The sequence below is a fragment of the Rattus norvegicus genome, chromosome 16 (assembly GCF_036323735.1).
Source record: "Rattus norvegicus strain BN/NHsdMcwi chromosome 16, GRCr8, whole genome shotgun sequence".
Classification (NCBI taxonomy): domain Eukaryota; kingdom Metazoa; phylum Chordata; class Mammalia; order Rodentia; family Muridae; genus Rattus; species Rattus norvegicus.
Genome location: NC_086034.1, coordinates 18,783,803 through 18,804,160, shown reverse-complemented (window position 1 = coordinate 18,804,160; position 20,358 = coordinate 18,783,803). Strand labels below are relative to the sequence as shown.

At 52.7% G+C, this 20,358-nt stretch overlaps 1 protein-coding gene and 1 long non-coding RNA gene across 5 annotated transcripts; one reads left to right on the top strand and one right to left on the bottom strand.

Moving 5' to 3' along the window:
• Positions 1-1,436: 1,436 nt before the first annotated feature.
• Positions 1,437-9,021, bottom strand: LOC134482471 (uncharacterized). The gene is made up of 2 exons (XR_010058645.1): positions 8,883-9,021; positions 1,437-2,077 (listed from the first exon to the last, which is right to left on the bottom strand). It is a non-coding gene; the product is annotated as an uncharacterized LOC134482471 (long non-coding RNA).
• Lsm4 (LSM4 homolog, U6 small nuclear RNA and mRNA degradation associated) lies at positions 8,997-14,695 on the top strand. 4 transcript variants are annotated; one of them, XM_063275158.1, is made up of 6 exons: positions 9,242-9,304; positions 9,380-9,466; positions 12,646-12,687; positions 13,683-13,781; positions 13,859-14,039; positions 14,298-14,695. In XM_063275158.1, the coding sequence occupies exons 2-6, from the start codon at positions 9,464-9,466 to the stop codon at positions 14,387-14,389; spliced, it is 417 nt and encodes a 138-aa protein (XP_063131228.1). In that variant the 5' UTR covers positions 9,242-9,304; positions 9,380-9,463; the 3' UTR covers positions 14,390-14,695. The 4 variants fall into 4 exon arrangements, with proteins under 4 accessions (XP_038950246.1, XP_063131228.1, NP_001099543.1 ...); NM_001106073.1 differs by having other exon boundaries at positions 9,275-9,466; positions 14,298-14,694; XM_039094317.1 differs by lacking the exon at positions 9,242-9,304 and having other exon boundaries at positions 9,369-9,466; positions 13,663-13,781.
• Positions 14,696-20,358: the final 5,663 nt, after the last annotated feature.

Sequence of the window (20,358 nt, the reverse complement as noted above, 5' to 3'; positions counted from 1 at the left end):
AGACAGAGACATAGAGTAGGGGAAACAATTTGATTCTGTTCACTCATCACCGTTCACAAACAAGGACGCTGAGGCATGGATCTAAGTTCTTTTGGCCGAGGCCGGAGGAAGAAAGAAGGGTCACTCCAGCAGAAAACTGAGGGAGGGGTTCAAGAGGAAGGAAAAACCGCACAGTGCTTTTGCTCACTGCCAACATGGCTAACTGGCCACTGGCCACAGGGACTGCTTCCTTTCCGTGGCTCCTCGTTGCACATCTAGCTGTTCATGGCCCAGACTACCTCCTCCTGTGGTCCTTCTCCGACTGTCACCTCCTTTATAGGACATTGTTTTTCCACCCCCTATCTAGACATCCTTTGGGCTCATCTTTCCCCTGGCTGCCCCTCCAGCAGGATTTGTCTTTCTTTTGCCTACCAACCCGTTCTCTCGCAGGGACCCTATTTTTTTAATTTGTTTTATGTTTTTAAAAATCTTATTCGTTACTATGGTGTCTGTCACTTAGTCTGCTTTAGGGGTTAGGCTGACAGGGCAGGGCCTTTTGTTGAAGGGTGGTGTTTGGCCTGATGCACCAGTGACCACCACTTGGGCACCTGGGGCATTCCCTGCCTACCTTGTAATCCTTTATTGTGATTTCTGCAAAAACACTAGAAAGAGAAAGCAGAGGCCCGGACTGTGTCCCCAGAGGCTGGTTGGGGCCTTACTGAGCCACAGGCATCTTGTTTCAAGCAGCTGTGACCCCTGTGTTCTAGGACACTGGGGGACACTGGCTCCCATACACCAGCCAAGAACCCTTTCTCGACTGCACAGCGTATAAACAGACATAACCACCATGGTATGTCCTTGGGGGCCGGTTGGAAGGGAGAGAGAAAGACCAGGTCGGGGGAGAGAAATAGAGAAATAGCAGGGTAATAAGGAGAGTGAGTATCTGGGGCGAGGGCTTCATTGGACTGAGTTTAAGCTCGGGGAGAAGGTGGGAAGGGCTAGCAAGCATGGTGAATTGTTGCTTGTGACCTGGAGGCCAGCATGTGCTTCGGTGTGCTGATAGGTGCCACTGGTAGCCATGTGTCCCTTCTGCCAGAGTAAGAGACGTGACTCCTTTTTGTAGATGAGAAATAATTTCCAAGTTCTTGTGGAATTCTGGCATTTACCTAACTGCCAGAAATCTTCCCGTAGCCCAGGTTGAACTCATTTCTGGATATCTGGACTGCCATTTGGGGTTTGGAGAAGTAATCTCCTTTGGACCTGACAGCAGGGTGTCCTGTGTACAAACCTAGGCTGGAAGCCACACTCATCACAGCTTGTTTGAGCTCCTGCAGCCTCAGGAAGGCTTGGAACATCTGAGAGCTCACACAGGTCCTGGGTCAACTACACAGCGCCCTAATACATCCCAGCCACACTCATAACCCAGAGGTACCCAGAAGGCTGCAACCAACTATAACTTTAATTTTTTTAAACTTTATTTTTAAAGATGGTTAGCCCAGCACCCACCGGAGGCAGTGAAAAAGAACGGATACAGTGGGGGGGGGGGGGACAGCAGTGGCCCTGTTTAGAAAGATTCTTTGGAGCAAGTCCAGGCTGTGTTGCCTGGAAATCAGCAGTTCAGTTCAAAGGTCAGCAGCAGCAGCTCCATCCACTCACAAACACTTCACGGATGCACCAGCTCGGTCCAGTTCAGTAGAGTTGGGATAGCAGAGTCAGCATCTGTGGCACAGCCTTGCAGAGACAGCCAGGCCTCAGCCCCCTCAGAAGTCAGCAGGAGGGGCCCAGAGAGACTCCAGAAGTTCTCCACTGTGCCTCTCTCAGGGAAGTGAAGATCAGTGAAAACTAGAGACCCACAAGCGTTGCACAGATAGCTCTGTAAGCAAGCCCAGCTCACTCACTCCGTCAGCCTCCATCACTGTTGGGCCTGTTCATACCCTCCAAACCTCACGTCTCCATGGATCTTGCCTCAGCACGTGCATCTGTCTCAGCCGACATCACTCTGCCAATCAGCAGAGTCCGCTGAAGCGGCAAGAAACTGCAGCACACCACCAGAAGTTTATTGGTGCATTTCTGTGGAGTCCAGACAAATGCAGCTCAACTGTGCAATGTAAGATGGGACAATACATGTGTGTCATTAGTGAAGAATCCCTCATCATGTGCCCTTTCACGTGCTGTTTTAGCAGAACATCCTTTCTCCTGTGTCTGCTTCAGTGGAACGTTTCTTCACTTGTCTTCCCCCTCAAAACACCATCCAAACAACTTTCCAACAAACCCTTAAGTTTCTACTTCAACTAATTGTGGATCAGAACTCCCCAAGGGGAACAAGAATACCCTTGGCAGGGAATAGGGAGGCAAAGTTTAGAACAGAGGCTGAAGGAACGCCCATTCAGAGCCTTCCCCACATGTGGTCCATCCATATACAGCCATCAAACTAGATAAGATGGATGAATCAGGGGGCTGGAGAGATGGCTCAGCGGTTTTATAGGTTTTTGCCTGGTGCCTATGAGTTCAGAAGACAGGATCGGAACTGCTGGAGTTACAGCCGGTTGTGAACCCCTGTGTGGGTGCTGAGACTCCAAGCTAGGCCCTGAAGAACAGCAGTGTTCCTGACTGCTCTCTCCAACATCTCCCGAGAGTGTGGAAACCGGCCTGTGCTGGCCTGACTGAGTGACAGCCAGCTCCTCTGAGGTTGATTCCAGGACAGACTACCATTTCCAGTGTGGGGTTGCTTGGTGACTTTGAGCCTCTTTTCCTGGTCTGATCTGCTGGCTGGTGTGTGCCCATCTTGGGGATATTTAATGGAAGTTCAGACCTCACAGAAACATCAGGTGATGTTTTGGGAGGGGCCTAGGAACTCTGACACCCTCCTGCTCAAAGTCCTTGTGATGAAAGCATCAACCGTGACCGCCTCCTGTGTGTACCAGACTGACCCTTGTTTTCTGTCCAACCAGGTCATTTATGCCTAGACTAGCACATTCCTGGGGCAAGGGCCAAAGCACCCTGGCCTGGGGGTGAGGTAGACTGAGTCCTTAGGCTTATGTGTTTTCTTTTCTTTTGTTTTACTGAGACAGGATCTTTGTGTAGCCTAGGCTAGCCTTAAGTTGATTATGCAGCCTAGGATGCCCTTAAACTAATATCACTTTCTGACTCCGGGGTAACAGGTGGGCATCCGCTGAGTCAGGGGATATCTCTCTTGTTCTTGCCCCAACAGCTAGGTCAGAACTAGTTGACCTGTGAAATTCTGGCAGAGTCCTCAGCCTCCACTTTCCATCTCACCACAGGAAGGATTACAAATATGTGTTGTGAGTCTGGCATTTTTTCTGTGTCCCAGGATTTGATTCTGGTCTGCATGGTAAGACTTTCACCCACTGAGCCATCTCCCTGCCCGGCCCCACCCTCACCCCAACTCCCCTAGACAATGCTGGCAGGGACCTTTAATTATCTGTATGTGGGAGAGTTTGAGCACACAAGTACAAATGTCTGGAGTCAGAACAGAGTGTCAGGTCAAACACCCTGGAACAGAAGTTAGTTTGGGTGGTTGTGAGCTGGTATGTGGGTGCTGCTGGACCAGGTTCTCCGTCTTCACCCCTGAGCCATCTCTCTATCCAGGGAAGCTTTGGGATTCTGTGTATGCAGGTGTCAGACAACCTGTCTTCAGCTCTCTGTTTTCTATATCTGGGTGTGGAGTGGAGACCACACATGCTTTAAGTTCCCTGTCTAAGCTCATTTCCCCAGCAAACCAGTCAGTTGCTCCCTGCAAACCAACAACCAGAACACATCCCTGCTGGATCACACCCCACCAGGCCACGCCCCCACCAGCACTAGCAGTCTGGAACACTCTGACCACAATGAGGAAAACCATTCTAGTGCAGCCAGCAGTCCTGGCTCCCGGGGCTCAGCGGGCCTGTGTGGGACAGTGTGTAACAGATCTTTGCATGTCATGGACCAAGTCACCCAGTCTTGACAGCAAGTGTCTTTACTCACTGGGCCTTCTCACAACCCCCACCTTTTGTTCATTTTACTGTCTGGTCTACTTTCACCGTGAGTCATCTTCCTGACTGCTTAGTGCCAGAACTTGCTATGTAGACCAGGCTAGCCTCCAACTCACAGATCCACCTGGCTCTGTCTTTTGAGTGTTGGGATTAAAGGTGTGGCCATTACACCCAACTCACTTACTTCGTCCTCTGCTTTCAGAAGTGTTTTGCTATGCAAACCAGACTAGCCTCAAATTTGGAGCTGCGGCCTCTGCTCCTGAAGGTGGTAACAGGAGTAAAGAGGTAACAGGCATTGTTAGGGTTGTTATTTTTGGCTTGGCTTATGTTGAGGCAGTTTTCCTTTTTAGCAGAGGCTAGCCTTTTTTTTTTTTTTTTTTTTGGTTCTTTTTTTCGGAGCTGGGGACCGAACCCAGGGCCTTGCGCTTCCTAGGCAAGCGCTCTACCACTGAGCTAAATCCCCAACCCCAAAAGATTTATTTATTTATCATATATAAGTACATTGTAGCTATCTTCAGACACACCAGAAGAGGGCATCAGATCTCATTACAGATGGTTGTGAGCCACCATGTGGTCGCTGGGATTTGAACTCAGGACCTCTGGAAGAGCAGTCAATGCTCTTAACCACTGAGCTATCTCTCCAGCCCTTTAAACCAAATTTTTTTTTTTTGGTTCTTCTTTTTTTCAGAGCTGGGGACCGAACCCAGGGCCTTGCGCTTCCTAGGCAAGCGCTCTACCACTGAGCTAAATCCCCAGCCCCCCGAGGCTAGCCTTTACTTGTGGCAATAACCCTGTCTCTTCCCTAGATGCTATATTAGCATGCGTTCAGTCACAGAATGATGGCTCTCATACACTTCTGACACATTCCCATCACATCTCCTCTCCCCCTTTCCTGTCCATTTAGGCAAACAGTAGCTTCCCCACTGGGCCTATGAGGTCCCCAGCCACAAGTGTGGAGCCACAGCCTTTTGCAGCCACAGACAAGTCTTCCCCTGGTCCAGGACTCCAGTCTATGCAGTAAGTTGTTGGTGATGCCTGTAGCTATCGTGCGGCTGTTGCCCCAGTGGTCCTGTGGCTGCTAGTCCCACACCTCCCTGATGCCCATCCCTGCTAACAGTCATGGTGTCAACCTGACACAAGCTAGAGTCATCAGAGAGGTAGGAGCCTCAGTTGAAGAAATGCCCCCATGAGATCCACCTGTGGGCATTTTCTCAGTTAATGATCAATGGGGGAGGGCCCAGCCCATGGTGGGTGGTGCCGTCCTTGGGCTGGTGGTCCTGGATTCTATAACAAAGCAGGCTGAGCAAGCCATGGGGAGCAAGCCAGTAAGCAGCATCCCTTCATGGCCTTGGTATCAGTTCCTGCCTCAGGTTCTTGCCCTGTGTGAGTTCCTGTCCTGTATCCCTCAGTGATGAACGGGTGATATGGAAATATGAGCCCAATAAACCCTTTCCTCCCTGACTTACTTTTTGGTCATGGTATTTTGTTGCAGCAATAGAAACCCTGACTAAGATAACCGGTATGAGCTGCTATCCCCAGCTACTTGTTTTGTGACCCAAGGGAGATGAACTGGTGGGGAAAAAGCAAATGGATCTGAGTTTAAAAATCCCTATGTAGGGGTTGGGGATTTAGCTCAGTGGTAGAGCCCTTGCCTAGCAAGCGCAAGGCCCTGGGTTCTGTCCCCAGCTCCGAAAAAAAAAAAAAAAGAAAAAAAAATCCCTATGTAAAAGTAAGGCACAGCCATACATGATCAGCATTGGGGAGTCAGAAACACTGAGGTAGTAGGTGATCACTGGCCAGCCAGCCTAGTCAGAAAGGAAAGCCTCCTCAACAAGCAAGGCAGAGAGTGATGGAGGAGCACCTGATGTCACACCTGGTCTCTGAGGCCACAGGAAGCCTCAAGTGCCTCCCTCACACCTACACACAAAGCACAAGTGTTGCAAAACAAAGTGTTAAAAAGTTAAAGAAAGGAGTTAGGGATTTAGCTCAGTGGTAGAGCGCTTGCCTAGTAAACGCAAGGCCCTGGGTTCGGTTCTCAGCCCCCATCCCTCCAAAAAAAGAAAAAAAAAATCGAAAACTTAAAGAAAAAGAACTTTTTATTTATTTATTTTTTTGGTTCTTTTTTTTTTGGAGCTGGGGACCGAACCCAGAGCCTTGCGCTTCGTAGGCGAGCGCTCTACCACTGAGCTAAATCCCCAAGCCCCCAAGAACTTTTTAAAAAAGTTATATTTATTTTAGTTGTATGAGTAGTTGTACAAGTAGTTGTCATTGTTTTCAGACACAAGAGGGCATCAGATCTCATTACAGGTGGTTGTGAGTCACCAGTGATTGCTGAGAATTGAACTTAGGACCTCTGGAAGAGCAGTCAGTGCTCTTAACCACTGAACCATCTCTCCAGCTCAGCTGTTTGTTTTTCAAGACAAGGTTTCTCTGTGTAGCTCTGGTTGTCCTGGAACTCACTCTGTAGACCAGGCTGGCCTCTAACTCACAGAAATCCATCTGCCTCTGGAGTGCTGGGGTTAAAGGTGTGAGAAGCCACAGTCTGTGCCCGGTTTTTCTTTACCCACAGAGTTTGGAACCTGCCCCTATCTTCTTGGAAGAACAGACACTCAAGTGCACCTCTCATGAGGACGCATCAGGTGCTGTTCAGGCTGCACTTGGAAGCTCAGCACTGGCTGCTGTATCACCTGCTGGCATCTGGGAGCTGTAGGCGCAGAGAAGTGAGGTGTGAGGTGCGTTTATTAAGGCTGTTGCTGGGGTTTTCCCCTGGCCATCACGCACACAGGCCCATTTGGCCAATCAGAGACAGCTCCTCTGATAGTGGCTGGAGCCAGGTCAGAGGGACATTTCTCCCTGCAGTGATGGCTTCATTTAATCCTGGATGTCGCCCTGCCTGATGCTTCCCACCCTCCCTGTCTTTTGAACCCAACTGCTGTAACCTCGGGAACTCTCTAAAGGCAAGCTTGTGCAAAACTCACTTAGGTCAGGACAGTGGGGACTGGGGAATGGCTTATGGACAAGGCCCTAGGTTTCATTCCCAGTTGTTGAGGGGAAAACAAAACAAACAAAAACAGGAAAAGAGAAAGAGTGTTGCCATTGCGTGGTGCCCTGAAGCAGAACTTTCAAGCTTGAAAGGAGTATTGGAAATAGGCAAAGAAGTAAGACTCCTCAGAGAACAGTCCACAAGAGGCACAGAGGGGTGGCCCAGACTGGGATGGCCTCCCTACTCCACACTGACACAGATGTTCTTTGTAGCCACCAGGAGCTTCGACCCTTCACCCAGGTGATGTAAGTAACTTGTCACTGAGCAGCAGGACCTCAGGTTTCAAGGCTCCTGCTCCCGCCCAACCCCCCCGCGGGAGTATGGGCTAGTCAAGGTACCCACAAAGGCAGAGGTCAACTTTGCAGGAATTTACCCAGTCTTGCTGTGGGGGTTCAAGTTTCCCATCATAGGGTGCTCCTCCCCTGGGTGTCTCAGTACATCACAAATATAGGTACCATCTCAGAGCTGGATTCTGCGGTGACAGGTGCTCTCTAATCTTAGACGTGACATCAGCGGGTCCCTTGCCACATTTCCCTTTTGTTTTATTAGTGACAGGGTAAAGTGGATCGGGCTGTTCTTAAACTGTACGTGTAGTGGAGGATGGCCTCGAACTCATGGTCCTCCAGCAGCACCTCCTCAGTGCTGAGATGGCAATGCTGCCCACTCTCCTCAGGTTCTCCTCGTCAGTATTTACTGATTTTTATTTTATTTTATTTTTAGCAGTGCGGGGCAGGAGCTCAGGGTCTCCACCCCTCTCGCTGAGCTGCAGTCCTAGTGCGGGAGTCTCACTTCATCACTTAGAAGAGCCCTGGGGGGGCTGGGGATTTAGCTCAGTGGTAGAGCGCTTACCTAGGAAGCGCAAGGCCCTGGGTTCGGTCCCCAGCTCCGGAAAAAAGAACCAAAAAAAAAAAAAAAAAAAAAAAAAAAGAAGAAGAGCCCTGGGTAGTGGCGCCCAGGGAGTCTCCTGGGGCAGAGGAACCGTACAAGTGAGCTCATCACTGACATTCTGCACCAGGCCTTCCAGAAGCTTGGTAAAACAGCTGTCCTGCTCGGGACAGCTCAGGGCAGAGCTCCGATTCCATCGCCAGTAGCCAAAGGAAATAAAAATAAATAGAAGGGCAGGGGAGTTGGATCCATGGGTAAAAAAGGCTGACTGGTGAAAAGGCTAGACTGATTCCATGACAGACTTCAAACTGGCAGTTAAGGAGAGTAGGCCTAAATCAGTTTCCAAGAACTGGGCAATTCCAGGCAAGTCCAGGCCTCAGAAGCTGCCCTGCCACCTGGCCTGAGGCAAGGACAATGGCTGGGTCAACAGCAGTTTCCAGACTTCCTCAGCAGCAGTTTCCAGCCCTCCCCAGTAAGTTTCCAGCCCCCACACCCCAGTAATGGAATGTCTGTAGAGATGGACCCAACAGATTAACATAGAGGTCACCTACCCCAGAATTCCCTAATGTGCTTTAAATCAGACTTCCAAGTTCACTTGGGTGTCTATTCTGGTAATGGGAGACCACAGCATGCTGGACTTCTGCAGAATAAAACATTCATTGCCTTTACATACTATTTGAATCCACGGTATCATTCTTCGGTGGCGAATCATGGACCCTAACACTGGGCAAGCATGAGAACCTAACTTTGTATCTCAAGACGACAGATTAAAACACACCTGCAATCCCAGCACCAAGATCTCAGGAAGTTTGAGACCAGCCTGGTCAACACTGAGTGTTCCAGGCCGGTTAGGGCTGCACAGAGAAACCCTAACCTCTTCCCAAAATGATAACGATTAAAAAAAAACAAAAACAAAAACAAAAAAACAAGGTGCTGGCTTGGTAGCCTACAGCGGCCATGCCAGCACTGAAGAAGTTGCGTACCAGGCTATTGCGAGTTCATGATCAGCTTCAGCTGCCACAAGAACCCATCTCAAAACACGAAAATTCCAGCGATTTGTTTCCTGTCGCCGGGGAACGCTGGCCCTGACGTTCGCGTTCAAGGATTATATTTGGATTGATAAAGAGAAAGAGCTCCATAAGGGCGAGGACGGAAAGATAGGAGCGCGAAGAGGGTATGAAGCGGGTTTCCCCAGCCCAGCGCGATTCACATGCATTAGCCAGTTTCGCCCACAGTGTGGCGCCGAACCAGTCAGGAGTGCACATCTGCGCAGGCGCCATTTCCCAACATACACCATGAGTGGGCATGAAGAGCACCGCGGCCTTTTGCGTCACTCCGGTGTCACGCTTTACGGCCGCTCCTCAATCCCACGGTGGGAATACGACGCGATACGCCGCCGCGTTATGTAGGCACCGCCTTATCCCGTTCCGATTGGATCGGTCCATTTAGTCACTCGCTGATTGGTTATAGTTTCTGCCAGTCTTTTTCAGGCTGGAGCGCGCGGTAGACTGCCGGTGGGAGTGCGAGTGGCTGTGCAGCGGCGGAAGTTATCTCTGCAGGGAAGATGGTGAGGGCCGCGAGGCGGCGGGGCGCGCGCTCAGGGTCTTCGGGCTGCTGAGAGATGGGGAAACCTGAGGCCGGAGGTGACCAGTGTCTCTCTAGGGTCCCAGTCCGCCACCGTTGCGGATTTATCTCTTGAATGGACAAGGTTTTTTGCGGCCGGAAGGACTATGATCGCTTCCGGAGCTTGTCACCGTTTTTGATAGGATTGCTGCGTTTCCGGGAAGTGGGCGGACCTAAGGGCTCACGTGGGTTCCATTGCCCACTTGATGCTTATCAAGTGTCTGACCTCAGCTGCCTACGCCTTTGGCCGAAAGTCCAACCCAGATTGAGGGATGTTTCTCTCCCTTGGACACATAGCAGGTCCTGCTCGGGAGGAAGGAAATTTTTTCTCCTAGTTCAGGCTCAGGCCTTCCCAGTTGTGGGACCTGACATGATGGAATAGAGGAGGCCAGGTTTCCCTGCTGCTCTATCGAGGGGCGCGTTGGCCCAAGTTGGGAGAGCTGGACATGCCCATCTCAGTTCTTGATGGTAGAATATTTGGTTTTGTTTTTTGGTTAGGCTTTCTGATCTGAACTTAACGTAATCCAGGCTAGCCTCAAACTCATCCTCTTGCTTCAATCAGTGGAGTATGGAAAGGACACGTGTATACCTCCATGTTTGGGTTAGGACGGGAGGCAGATCTCATATAGCCCAGGCTGCTTTTGAACTTCCTTTGTAATCACGTATGACTGAACTCCTGATCCTGCCTTTACTCCAGAGCGACCCTGGGTTTTGTGGTGCAGGACCTCAGGGCCTAACACATGCTGTGTAAGCACTCCCCACTAGGTGTACCCTGAGCCCCTGAGACTCCTTCAGTCTATTCCCACCATAAAGCACCCGCCCAGCCTCTGAGCCTCCCTGAAGGGATGGCCAGGTGTGTCCAGGACTGGACACCCTCTCCACGCAGGTACGCACAGACACTCCCATATCTCTGCGGCCCAGCTGGTACAGGAGTGTCCCAGCCGAAAGTTTCTGAATTCGGAGCCCAAGGCTTGATCCTCCAGCCGTCTCATCTACACGCTGGATCCCAGAGAGGCTGGAGGGTGGCTGAGAAGGAATTTCCTTTCCTGAAACTGCTCCTCTGATGGGAGGTGCTGGGACTGGAGCCCAGAGCCAGTGGCCATAACACCTGCAGGTGCAGGTGCTCAGTGTAAAGCTGTATCTCCCCACTCAAAAGCCTGTGACTATCCCAGCTCCACCCTCCCTGTCCACCCTGGCCCGTTTCACTCTGAGCTTTTTTTCCTTCGTTTTGGGAGGCCTGCCCAGCTGGAGCACGGACTAATTACTTCTCTATGAACCCCATTCCTTCCATTCCTCTGTATCCCACTGCATGCGCAGATCTGGGGGTGGCGGCCTGTCCCTACACCACACTTACCTGTGGCTCTGGACAGGATGCACCTGTGCTGGGTATCTCCACCCTGCCTGTTCAGCAAGTGTTTACTGCCCCTCCCTGCTGCAGGAGAGCCCGCGCCCACACTGACCTTCTGTCTAGCCAGGGAGACTGGTGCTGATCACCCTGTAATTAGAGAGCGGCCCCTGCTGTGGTGGGTGGAAACAGGCTGGCAGCCCAGGGTGGCCATTAGGGGCCTAGTCACAGGAGGGGACATGCTCAGCAGGATTGGGCAAAGAAAGTCTGGGGAAGGGCACCCTGGGAGGTGGCTGGGGCCCGGGCAGGAGGGACAAAAGCTCAGTAGTAGGCTGGACCTTACCATGGCTGCCTCACAGCCAGACTAGCCTGTGCTGGCCATAACAGCTCCAGAAGAGCTGTGTATGTGCGCCTGTTCTTGTTTAGTGATGTTTGCCCCTGAGCCTTTGCTGTGCCTTGTCTTCAGGAGTTTGACTGTTCTATTTGTTCCTTTATTGAAACAGGGTCTCATGTAGCCCAGGCTGACCTCACATTGTAGCCAAGGATGACCATGGCTCCAACTCCCTGGAGCTTAGCCACAGGCTGCCAGACTGTGCCTCTTTTTCACTGTTTATTTGAGGGTCAGACTGGACACCATTGTCACTGATCACCAAGGCCACCCTCCCACCACCCATTTTCACAGAAGCCATCCTCTGCCTCCTACCCTTTCAGGAAGTCTCTGCAGGAAATGGGCTCCAGCCTCACTTCCTGCCACTGAACCCCCACCCCCACCCCTAGCTCTTCTCAGGAAGGGCCCTGTGCTGCAGGCTCCCCCAGCCCTCTCGTGACCCAGAGTCACCAGGCTGGGCACGATGGCCCCGAGGATCTGAGTCCTTGATGTTTGTTTCTTCTGTTTTAAATGATTTATTTTTATTTCATGTGCATTGGTGTTTTGCCTGCGTGCATGTCTCTGTGAGTGTGTTGGTTCCCCTGGAACTGGAGTTATAGGCATTTGTGAGCTACCATGTGGGTGCTGGGAATTGAACCCAGGTCATCCAGAAGAGCAGCTGTGCTCTCAACCACTGAGCCCTGTCTCCAGCCCCTTGTGATATTGTTGTTGTTGTTGTTTGTTTGTTTGTTTTGCTGTGTGACCCAGTTACCCTGGAACTTAGATCCTCCTGCCTCTGCCCCTCAGTGCAAAAATTAAGTGCCTGGCTGTATTTTGATTTTTGGGTGAATTTTGGAGACATGTCTAATGTAGTCCAGGCTGACCTCAGACTGTAGCTGAGAATAATCTAAAACTCCTTATTCCCCTGCCTCAGCCTCCCTGGTACTGGGGCAACTGGTATGTTGGTCTTTATGGTGCTGGCACTGGAAGATATAGTGTCACCAGCCTTGCTGTCACCTTGTCCTATACCAGACCTCAGCCCTTCCCACCTGGGACCCGGGGGACTCAAATCATCCCTTTTGGACGCACAGGTACAGGGTGTGGAGCAGAAATGCCAGGCAGGTGTGCAGCCCTGGGCATTCAGAAGGCTGTGGCCAGCATAGGCTGTATGACAAGGCTCTGCCTCAGAAAACCTACCAGGTTGCTACCTCCACACATTGGACTGTGCCCCCTTCTGTGTTTCTAGGTGACAGGAGTTGTGGAGAAATGACCAAAATGGTCCGGGATGTCCAGGTGGCCAACACCTGTAGAATGGGATGATGCGAGGTCACACAGCCGTGTGCATTGGGTAGCCATGCCCAGGTTGTCCCTGAATTGGGGGACACTCCTCACACTGACATTTGCCTTCCAGCTTCCCTTGTCGCTGCTGAAGACAGCCCAGAATCACCCCATGGTAAGCAAGGCTACTCTGGGCCACCTCCCTTCATGTGCCCTCACCCTAGTCCTTTGCAGTTTACGCTTGAAGCCTGGTACGATGGCTCAGTGGGTAGAGGTGCCTGCTGCCAAGCTGCAGGACCTGAATTCAATCCCCAGGACTCACACGATGGTGGAAGGGAGTCATGGCTTCCCTCTCTGCACACAGACAGAAATGCAATACAAAGTAAAATGTCTAAGGAAAATCTTTTAAAAGTAGTGTCAGGAAGAAACTGGGGCACAGTGCAACCCATGTATTCCCTGTCCCATCCCAAGAGTCCCCAGCACAGACAGGTCACCTGTCATCCCAGCTGCCTGGGAGGCTGCAGCAGGAGGATTGCCACTGGTTGAACCATTTTTTTTTTTTTGAAAAGGAGCAGCAGTATGGCTGCGTAGCCAAGACTTGGCCCTGAATGCTACGGGACTGGAGGAACCACAGGAGCGCTGCCTCTGATAGGCAGTGTGTCCCTAGACTTCACACAGCCAGAGCCTAGCCTTACACCTGTCAGCACCCATGTCAAGTTCACCCCAAGCCCTGGCTGCTTGTGTCCTGTGACCACCTACCCTCTGCACCTGCCTTTGCATCTTGTGAACATTTCTGAGTGAGGAGCGTGTGGCTGGCTCCGTGTCACTCAGAGGTTTTGAGTCATCCTTTTCTTGGCTGTGTAATATTCTTCCTATAGGTGACCAGACTGGGCTTGCCCATTGTCCCCTCACTATCCTCCTGTCACAGCCACCAGAGTCCTGGAATCACAGGTGTGTGTCGCCATGCCTACCTAGTGTGGAGTTTTAATTGTCTCTGTCCACACACTAGGTAGGGAACCTGGGTGGTGCCTGCTCATCACAGCACTTGCAGGTGAATGACAGCCCAGCCTCAAAGGTTGATTAGTTGCACAGAAAGCTGTAGTTTGGGATGTGAAGCCGGGTGTGTTTGAGCCCTGGCTGCTTGGCCTAGGCTGACGGGATCTCCTGCAGCTGGTGGAGCTGAAGAATGGGGAGACCTACAACGGGCACCTGGTGAGCTGCGACAACTGGATGAACATCAACCTTCGAGAAGTGATCTGCACATCGAGGGTGAGTGGTTACGCTGGGAAGGTGCATGGCTGGCCTGGATGGACTGTGCCTGCCTGTGACACTTCCCCTCTCCACAGGACGGTGACAAGTTCTGGAGGATGCCCGAGTGCTACATCCGAGGCAGCACCATCAAGTACCTGCGTATCCCGGATGAGATCATTGACATGGTGAGGGAAGAGGCCGCCAAGGGCCGAGGGCGAGGAGGACCGCAGCAGCAGAAGCAGCAGAAAGGCCGAGGCATGGGTGGCGCTGGCAGAGGTAGGGTCACGATGAGGGCGAGGTGGGGAAGGGAGGGATACCTGGACACTCTCCTCTCTGCACCCTGTACAGTCTCCATGGAGGACATAGTGGTGTGGGCTCCTGTTGGGCTGGGGAGGGGAGGGCTCTTTTCCCAGGTTGAGTATAACCTGGCATCTCCCACAGGCCCCTTGCACAGTGGCGTAGGGCATAGAAGGGAAGATCCTTGTCCCTGCCCAGGGAAGCTGGTGTCTACTCTACCTCTTCTGTCCTGTGCAGGTGTGTTTGGTGGCCGGGGCCGGGGTGGCATCCCTGGTGCAGGCCGAGGCCAGCCGGAGAAGAAGCCAGGGCGGCAGGCAGGCAAGCAGTGAGCAGTCCCAGCCTGAACTGAGTCCAGGAAGGTGGGTGAGGAGACCTCCGGGCGCCTTTGCGTGAAGCCCCACTTGGCGTCTGATCCAGTGAAATCCCTGACTGGCCACTTACTCAGTTTCTGGAAGGTTCCCAGTCTGAGTTGACTGTTAAGCCTTGGATGTCCTTTGAAGGGCTGGCTTCTTCCAGGCTTGTTTGAGTTTCATGTTGGAGCTGCAGGCTCCGCACATGGTGGTTTACCTGTCCTTTCCCAGCCCCACCCCCTACGTTTTCTGTTGGAAAAAATAAAGGCAAACACCACAGAAGGAGCCAGCCATCCCTCTGGTTACACGGACCCGACTTACAGTCCTAATCCCTGAGCACGGTTGTCTCACCAGAGGAAGCTGTTCCCTGGGTGTGGGGCTGTCTGTGTGTCCTGCCAGCAGAGGTGAGAGTGCAGCAGACAACACTTTTAGAGGGCAGAGAGGTAGGAGAGCCAGAAGTTTTAGGCCAGCTGGGGCTACAAAGCCCTTAAAAAGCCAAGCCTGTGATGGCTGACCCTCGGGGACAGGCAAGAGTGTGGGAGGTTAAGGCCACGGCTGGCAGGCTGCTCCAGCAAGCAGAACAGCTCTGACCCTGAGTAAACCCAGCACACTGCAGGGAAAGTGCACCTAGGGAGAACACACCATGGGACGTGTGTGAGTGCAAGTGAGAGAGAGACTGTGTGCGTGTGTGTGTGTGTGTGTGTCCATCTGTGTGTGTCCATCTGTGTGTGTCCCCAGCACATGCATACCTGGTTCCCAGAGGGAGCAGAAGATGCTGTTGGAAAGGAAGTTACCCTGGAATGCTTGGGATGGAGCCCAGGGCTTTACGAATGCTTAGCTCCACCACTTGGGCTCTGTCCGCAGTGTCCACAACTGCTCATGAGCCACATGAACACACGGTGAGGATAAACATGTCAGCATAAGCATGATGCATGGCAGCAGATGCAGGGGCCAGCCTGGTCTACAGAGTGAGTTCCAGGTCAGCCAGGGCTGCACAGAGAAACCCTGTCTCCAAATACAGAGTGCAAGCCAGCTAGCTGTAAGGGTCAGTGCTGTTCTGTCTCCTCAGCTGAGCCTGAGTGCCAGGTTGTAGGTGACCCTGGCATTTTGGCCTGAACTTGATGGGGTCTACCACAGGGCCCTGTAGTTTTAGTGACAGCAGCTCCTGGCCCTATCTGTGAGTACCCTCTAGGTCCTAAGTGTCTGTCTCCTGGGTGCCAGTCCATGCCACAGTCCCACCTAAACCAGTGCTTTGCTCCTGTGGCCCTGCAGCTTCCTGCCAGCTCAGCCTGGTCCTAAGTGCTCATTCCATGCTTGTCCCGCCACCCTCCTGCAACACAAGACAGAACAGCCAATTCTGCTTCCTGGGCCCTGCACCGTGGCTTAGGCGCATTGACTTCTAGAAGCTTCTGGGCTGAGTAAGGCTTCTGTGTTCTTCCTAGTGAGTTCCAGGAACCCAACCTCAGCCCCTCACAGAAGAGAGGAAACCAGAAGCCAGACCTAGTTCCTGAAGGCTGCCTTCCAGATCCTTCTAAGCCCGGCCTTCAGGGCTGCTATCCACACCCATCACCTGATCTCAGCTGCTGTCCTGTGGGTGGTTCCTCGCCCAGGACTGAACTGCAGGGTGACTCACCTAGGTCCAGGGACTGCAGAGGGCCACTTTCCATGGTGGGTGTCTTCCCACGGTATTTATGTCCCAGTTACCCCTAGCAGCCAGGCCTGAGTAACACAGCTTAAGGGGCACTAGAAGGCCTGGCTGCTCACCTTAAGGTCGCCAGAACATCTTAACAAAGATTGTCCAATTGTGGGAGGACTGGCACCTAGCCAACAGCGAAGCCCCCGCCCTGCTGCCCTGCCCTTCCCCTAGGGGGAGCCTGCCACTGATAGACCAAATACACCGCAGAAAGAAAGGGCCAGGGAGGAAGTCAGCCGAAGAAGCAGCCAGAGAAGGGGTCAGGTGACATTCAGGACAAGGAGGGCTGACAAGCTGAGTTTGATCTCCAGGACTCATATGATGGAGTTGGAGAAGAAGTTACAAATTGTCCTCTGACCCTCAGGTGCCAGGGAGAGTCATCCAGCACCACTAGTGTGTGCAAAGCCCTGAGTCTGATCTTTGAGTACTCGAAGTCTCAGGTTATTACAGGGCCAGTCACCAAGTTAGTGACTTGGTGGCCCTGTGGCCAGCAGACATGAGCTGCAGGAGTGCACCCTGGGTAAACAGATGAGGAGGTGGTGGGGCTCAGCCAGGGAGAAGGAGGCTCCTCCTTCCCACAGCAAGGAAGAGTAAGGGCAGCTTCACTGGGTGGAGCCTGTCAGTGCCTGAGAGAAGTGCATGGTTCAAACCTGCTGATGGCTAAGCAGCGGCTCCTCCACAACCACCATTCCTCCATCAGAGACCTGAGCCAGGGTCTGTCTGTCCGTCCTATCCATGCCCCAGGCTTGCTCAGCTCTGTGGCTAATTACAACACAGGTCCCCTCGGTACCTCAGATAAAGGAAGACTCCTGGGACCTACCTGTCCCTAGTGCATGGCCAAGGCTCCTGACACCACCCACAGGAGGCGTCCTGTTCACTGCCCAGGAGCAGAGAGAGTAGTTGTTGAACAGGTACTCCCTTTAATCCCAGCACTGGAGGCGGAGGCAAGCCAGCCCAGTCTACAGTGGGATCCCGTCTCAAGACACCACACGTGCATGTGTACACACACATACACGCACATACAGTGGGTAACAGAACTTGATGTGGCCAGTAGCCTCTGGCCTCAGCTTCATCAAAGGTCAGAAAGGAGCCAAACATTAGCCAGGAGCTGGATTGTGAGGCCTGCTCTTGTTAAGACCTTTAATTCTGTGGACTCCTCTGCCTGTGTAGAGCTTGCTGGGATTCTCAAAGATAAACTTGGAAAAAAATCCTCCCCTGGGCAGGGGTGTGGCTCCCTCAGCCTGCACGGAGGCCTGGGGTTCCCTCCCCAGCACGACATAGCAAAACAAACCTCTTCAGCCTAGCCGTGGTACCAGACAGGCTCCGAGGCATTAATTAGGTAAGGTGCTGGACCACTTCAACCCTACCAGGCCTCAGTTTCCACACTGTGCCAGCTCCTCAGTGCATGCTCAGTAAGTGGTGTGCTGATTACCCAAAGGCCTGTCCGCTATGCAGTAAGTGATTAGTAAGTGCACACTGAGGACAACTTACTGGCCTAGTGTCCAGCAAATGTGTGGCACGATGATCATCACTGCTAAGATCAGCCTGGTATGCAGCAGGTGCTAAATTGTGCTGTGAATGAGCCCTCAATCAGCACACAGCATGGACCGAGTACATGTGTAGCATGGCAGTCATCACGCTCACCATTTTGGCATATATAGTATGGCAGACTCCTAAGGCTAGCCTGGTGTACAAGAATACATGGTGGTCATCCTAGGGCCAGCCTAGTAGAAGGTAAGCATTAAGAACTCAATAAATGCGTAGACCCACCCAAGAGTGCCATCTTTGGAACCTTCATGCTGTCCAGACGTTGCTTTTTACAAGCTTGGGAGTCGATGAAGACCGACTGTCGACTGTTGGCTGAGCTTCCCCTGGGCAGCACCAGCCTGCAAGCTCCCTCCCTCACCCGCCTGGCCTCCCAGCCACCAGGCGGTGACTCACGCCCTCCGTCCCATCCCGCCTTTACTGGATCCAGGCTCCTAAACAGCCACCCAGTCTGCCCTCGGGAGGGGCCAAGGACATACTTCAGAGCTTCGTTCAGCGCCTAAAAATACCCGCGTTCCGTAGACTCCACCGCGCCCTCCCGGCCCCGCAGCAGCCCTCTGTGAGGGGAACCATTTCTGATCTCCTTTGCTCCTGGAGACTTTGCTTGGAGAGATCTCTTCTAGCTGAGGCAGGAGGGTTGCCAGTCCCAGGCTCTCACCGTCCTGGTTGCACTCAGCAGCTCCACGTCCATCCCCGCCCCACTCCCCCCCCCCCCCCAGTGGCCCTGTCTGCCCTCACAGGCTAAGCCACAGATCTTTCTGGAGACCTAAGAAACCCGCAAGGGGAGGGACAGGGTGGGGGTGGGAGAAAGCTGGCAGGAAACCTAGGCAGCTTCCCGCACGCACAGGCACCGGCTCTTTTGGCAGCCAAAGCAGCACGTGCAAAGGCCCCGGGGCTGGCACTAGTCGCCTGGGCGCTGGCCTCAGCTGCCACTCAGCAGGTGTCCCATCGGGTCAGGCAGTACCCGGGCCCCACCTGCTTCTCCCTGAGGGAGGGTGAGTCACCCTAGACAATGCAGTTTAAGGAACCGGCCTCCCTGACCCCAGCTTCTTAACAAGGGCAGGGTTTGTTTCATCTCGTTTTTTTTTTTTTTTTTTTTTTTTTAGTTTACTGGGAGAATGCTATTCTTTGATATGCCTTATTTCTGTGTAATTAATCCCTCTGTGTGCGCATGCACGTGCTGAAGTCATCACACAGTCTCTGGGTCATTCCTCAAGAGGTGTTCAATTTGGTCTTCCTTCCTTCCTTTCGTTTTTTTTTTTTTTTTTCTCCAAGACACAGTTTCTCTGGGTAGTTGTGGCTACCTGGAACTCACTCTGTAGACCAGGCTGGCCTCGAATTCAGAGATCCTCCTGCCTCTGTAATGCTGGAATTAAAGGTGTTCGACATCACCTCCTGGCCACTTTGCTTTTTCGAAAATTATTTTATTTCTCTCTCTCTCTCTCTTTCTCTCTCTTTGTGTGTGTGTGTGTGTGTGTGTGTGTGTGTGTGTGTGTGTGTGTGTGTGTGTATTGGAGTCCCCTCCCTTCACCATGTGGGTACCAGGGGACTAAACTCAGGTTGTCGAGCTTGGTGGCAATGGCCTGTAGCTGAGGAGTTATCTCACCCCGCCCAGCTTCCCTTTGCTCTACGTTTTCCAGTAAGCTCAGGGATCCGGCTGTCTCTCCCTCCCCACTTCTTCAGTGACACAGAATTTATGGGTCAAGTTCAGGACCTCATGACCCAGTCATCCAGATTAAGACAGGGTCACTCTGTAGACCAGGCTGATGTGAAACTCAGAGAGACAGCCCTGCCTCCACCTCCTGAGTGCTGGGTGGACGTGCACCACCCATCGCTTTCATATATGCTCTGACCCTTTTATTGTGTCTGGGGACAGTGTCACTGTGTGACCCAGGTGGTTGGCATCAGCCTACCAGGTGCCATCACCTAGGATGGAAGTTGATAAACCAAGAATTCAGAGGCCCAGAGTCCAGCTGAAGAGAAAAGCAGGTCCTGGTGGCAATTGGAGGTGCAAAGGCCCTGGGGCAGAAGTGAGCTGATAATGGCTGCTGGTGGGTGAATGGTGGAAAGGGTGTTAGCTGCAGCTGTTGTGGCTGTGGTGACCTGAGGTGTGGAAATGGAGGGCAGCAGGGGACAGGGACAAAAAAATGAGGAACAGGTGGGGTCTTAGCCAGCACCAGGGATGGGTCCGAGTGACCATGAGGTCACTCAGCACAGCCCCCCACCATGACTGGGGGTACATTGATGCACAGGACATGTTTCGTAAGTGTGAAATGAAGGAATTGACAGGATAGATGAGGGAAGGGTGAGTGGGTGGGCAGACGGTTGCATGTGTGTGCCTCCTGTTGGCCCCACTCATGGTCATTAGAAGCCACAAACCACATCTGTCATCTTCCTGCTGTGACAGGTCAGTGTCTATGGGGAGTGTAGCCCGTGCGCTCTCCCCGCCCCCATAGTGACCTTGTGGGGTGGGTGCTGGGCAGGATGCTGAGGGCTGGCCGTGCAGAGGCGGGCAGTCGGGTACCAGATGCCCCTACCTGCCTCTGCCTGTGAGTCAGCATCACCATGGCAACTGGCTCTGCCGGATGCTCCCTGGGCTCAGCATCATCACTGCAGCCCAGCCACCGTCATAGCTGCCTCCCTGGCAGGGGGCACAGATATTTTTAGCAGGTTTCAGGCATCACCAGAGACAAGAAGTCTGACTTCTGAG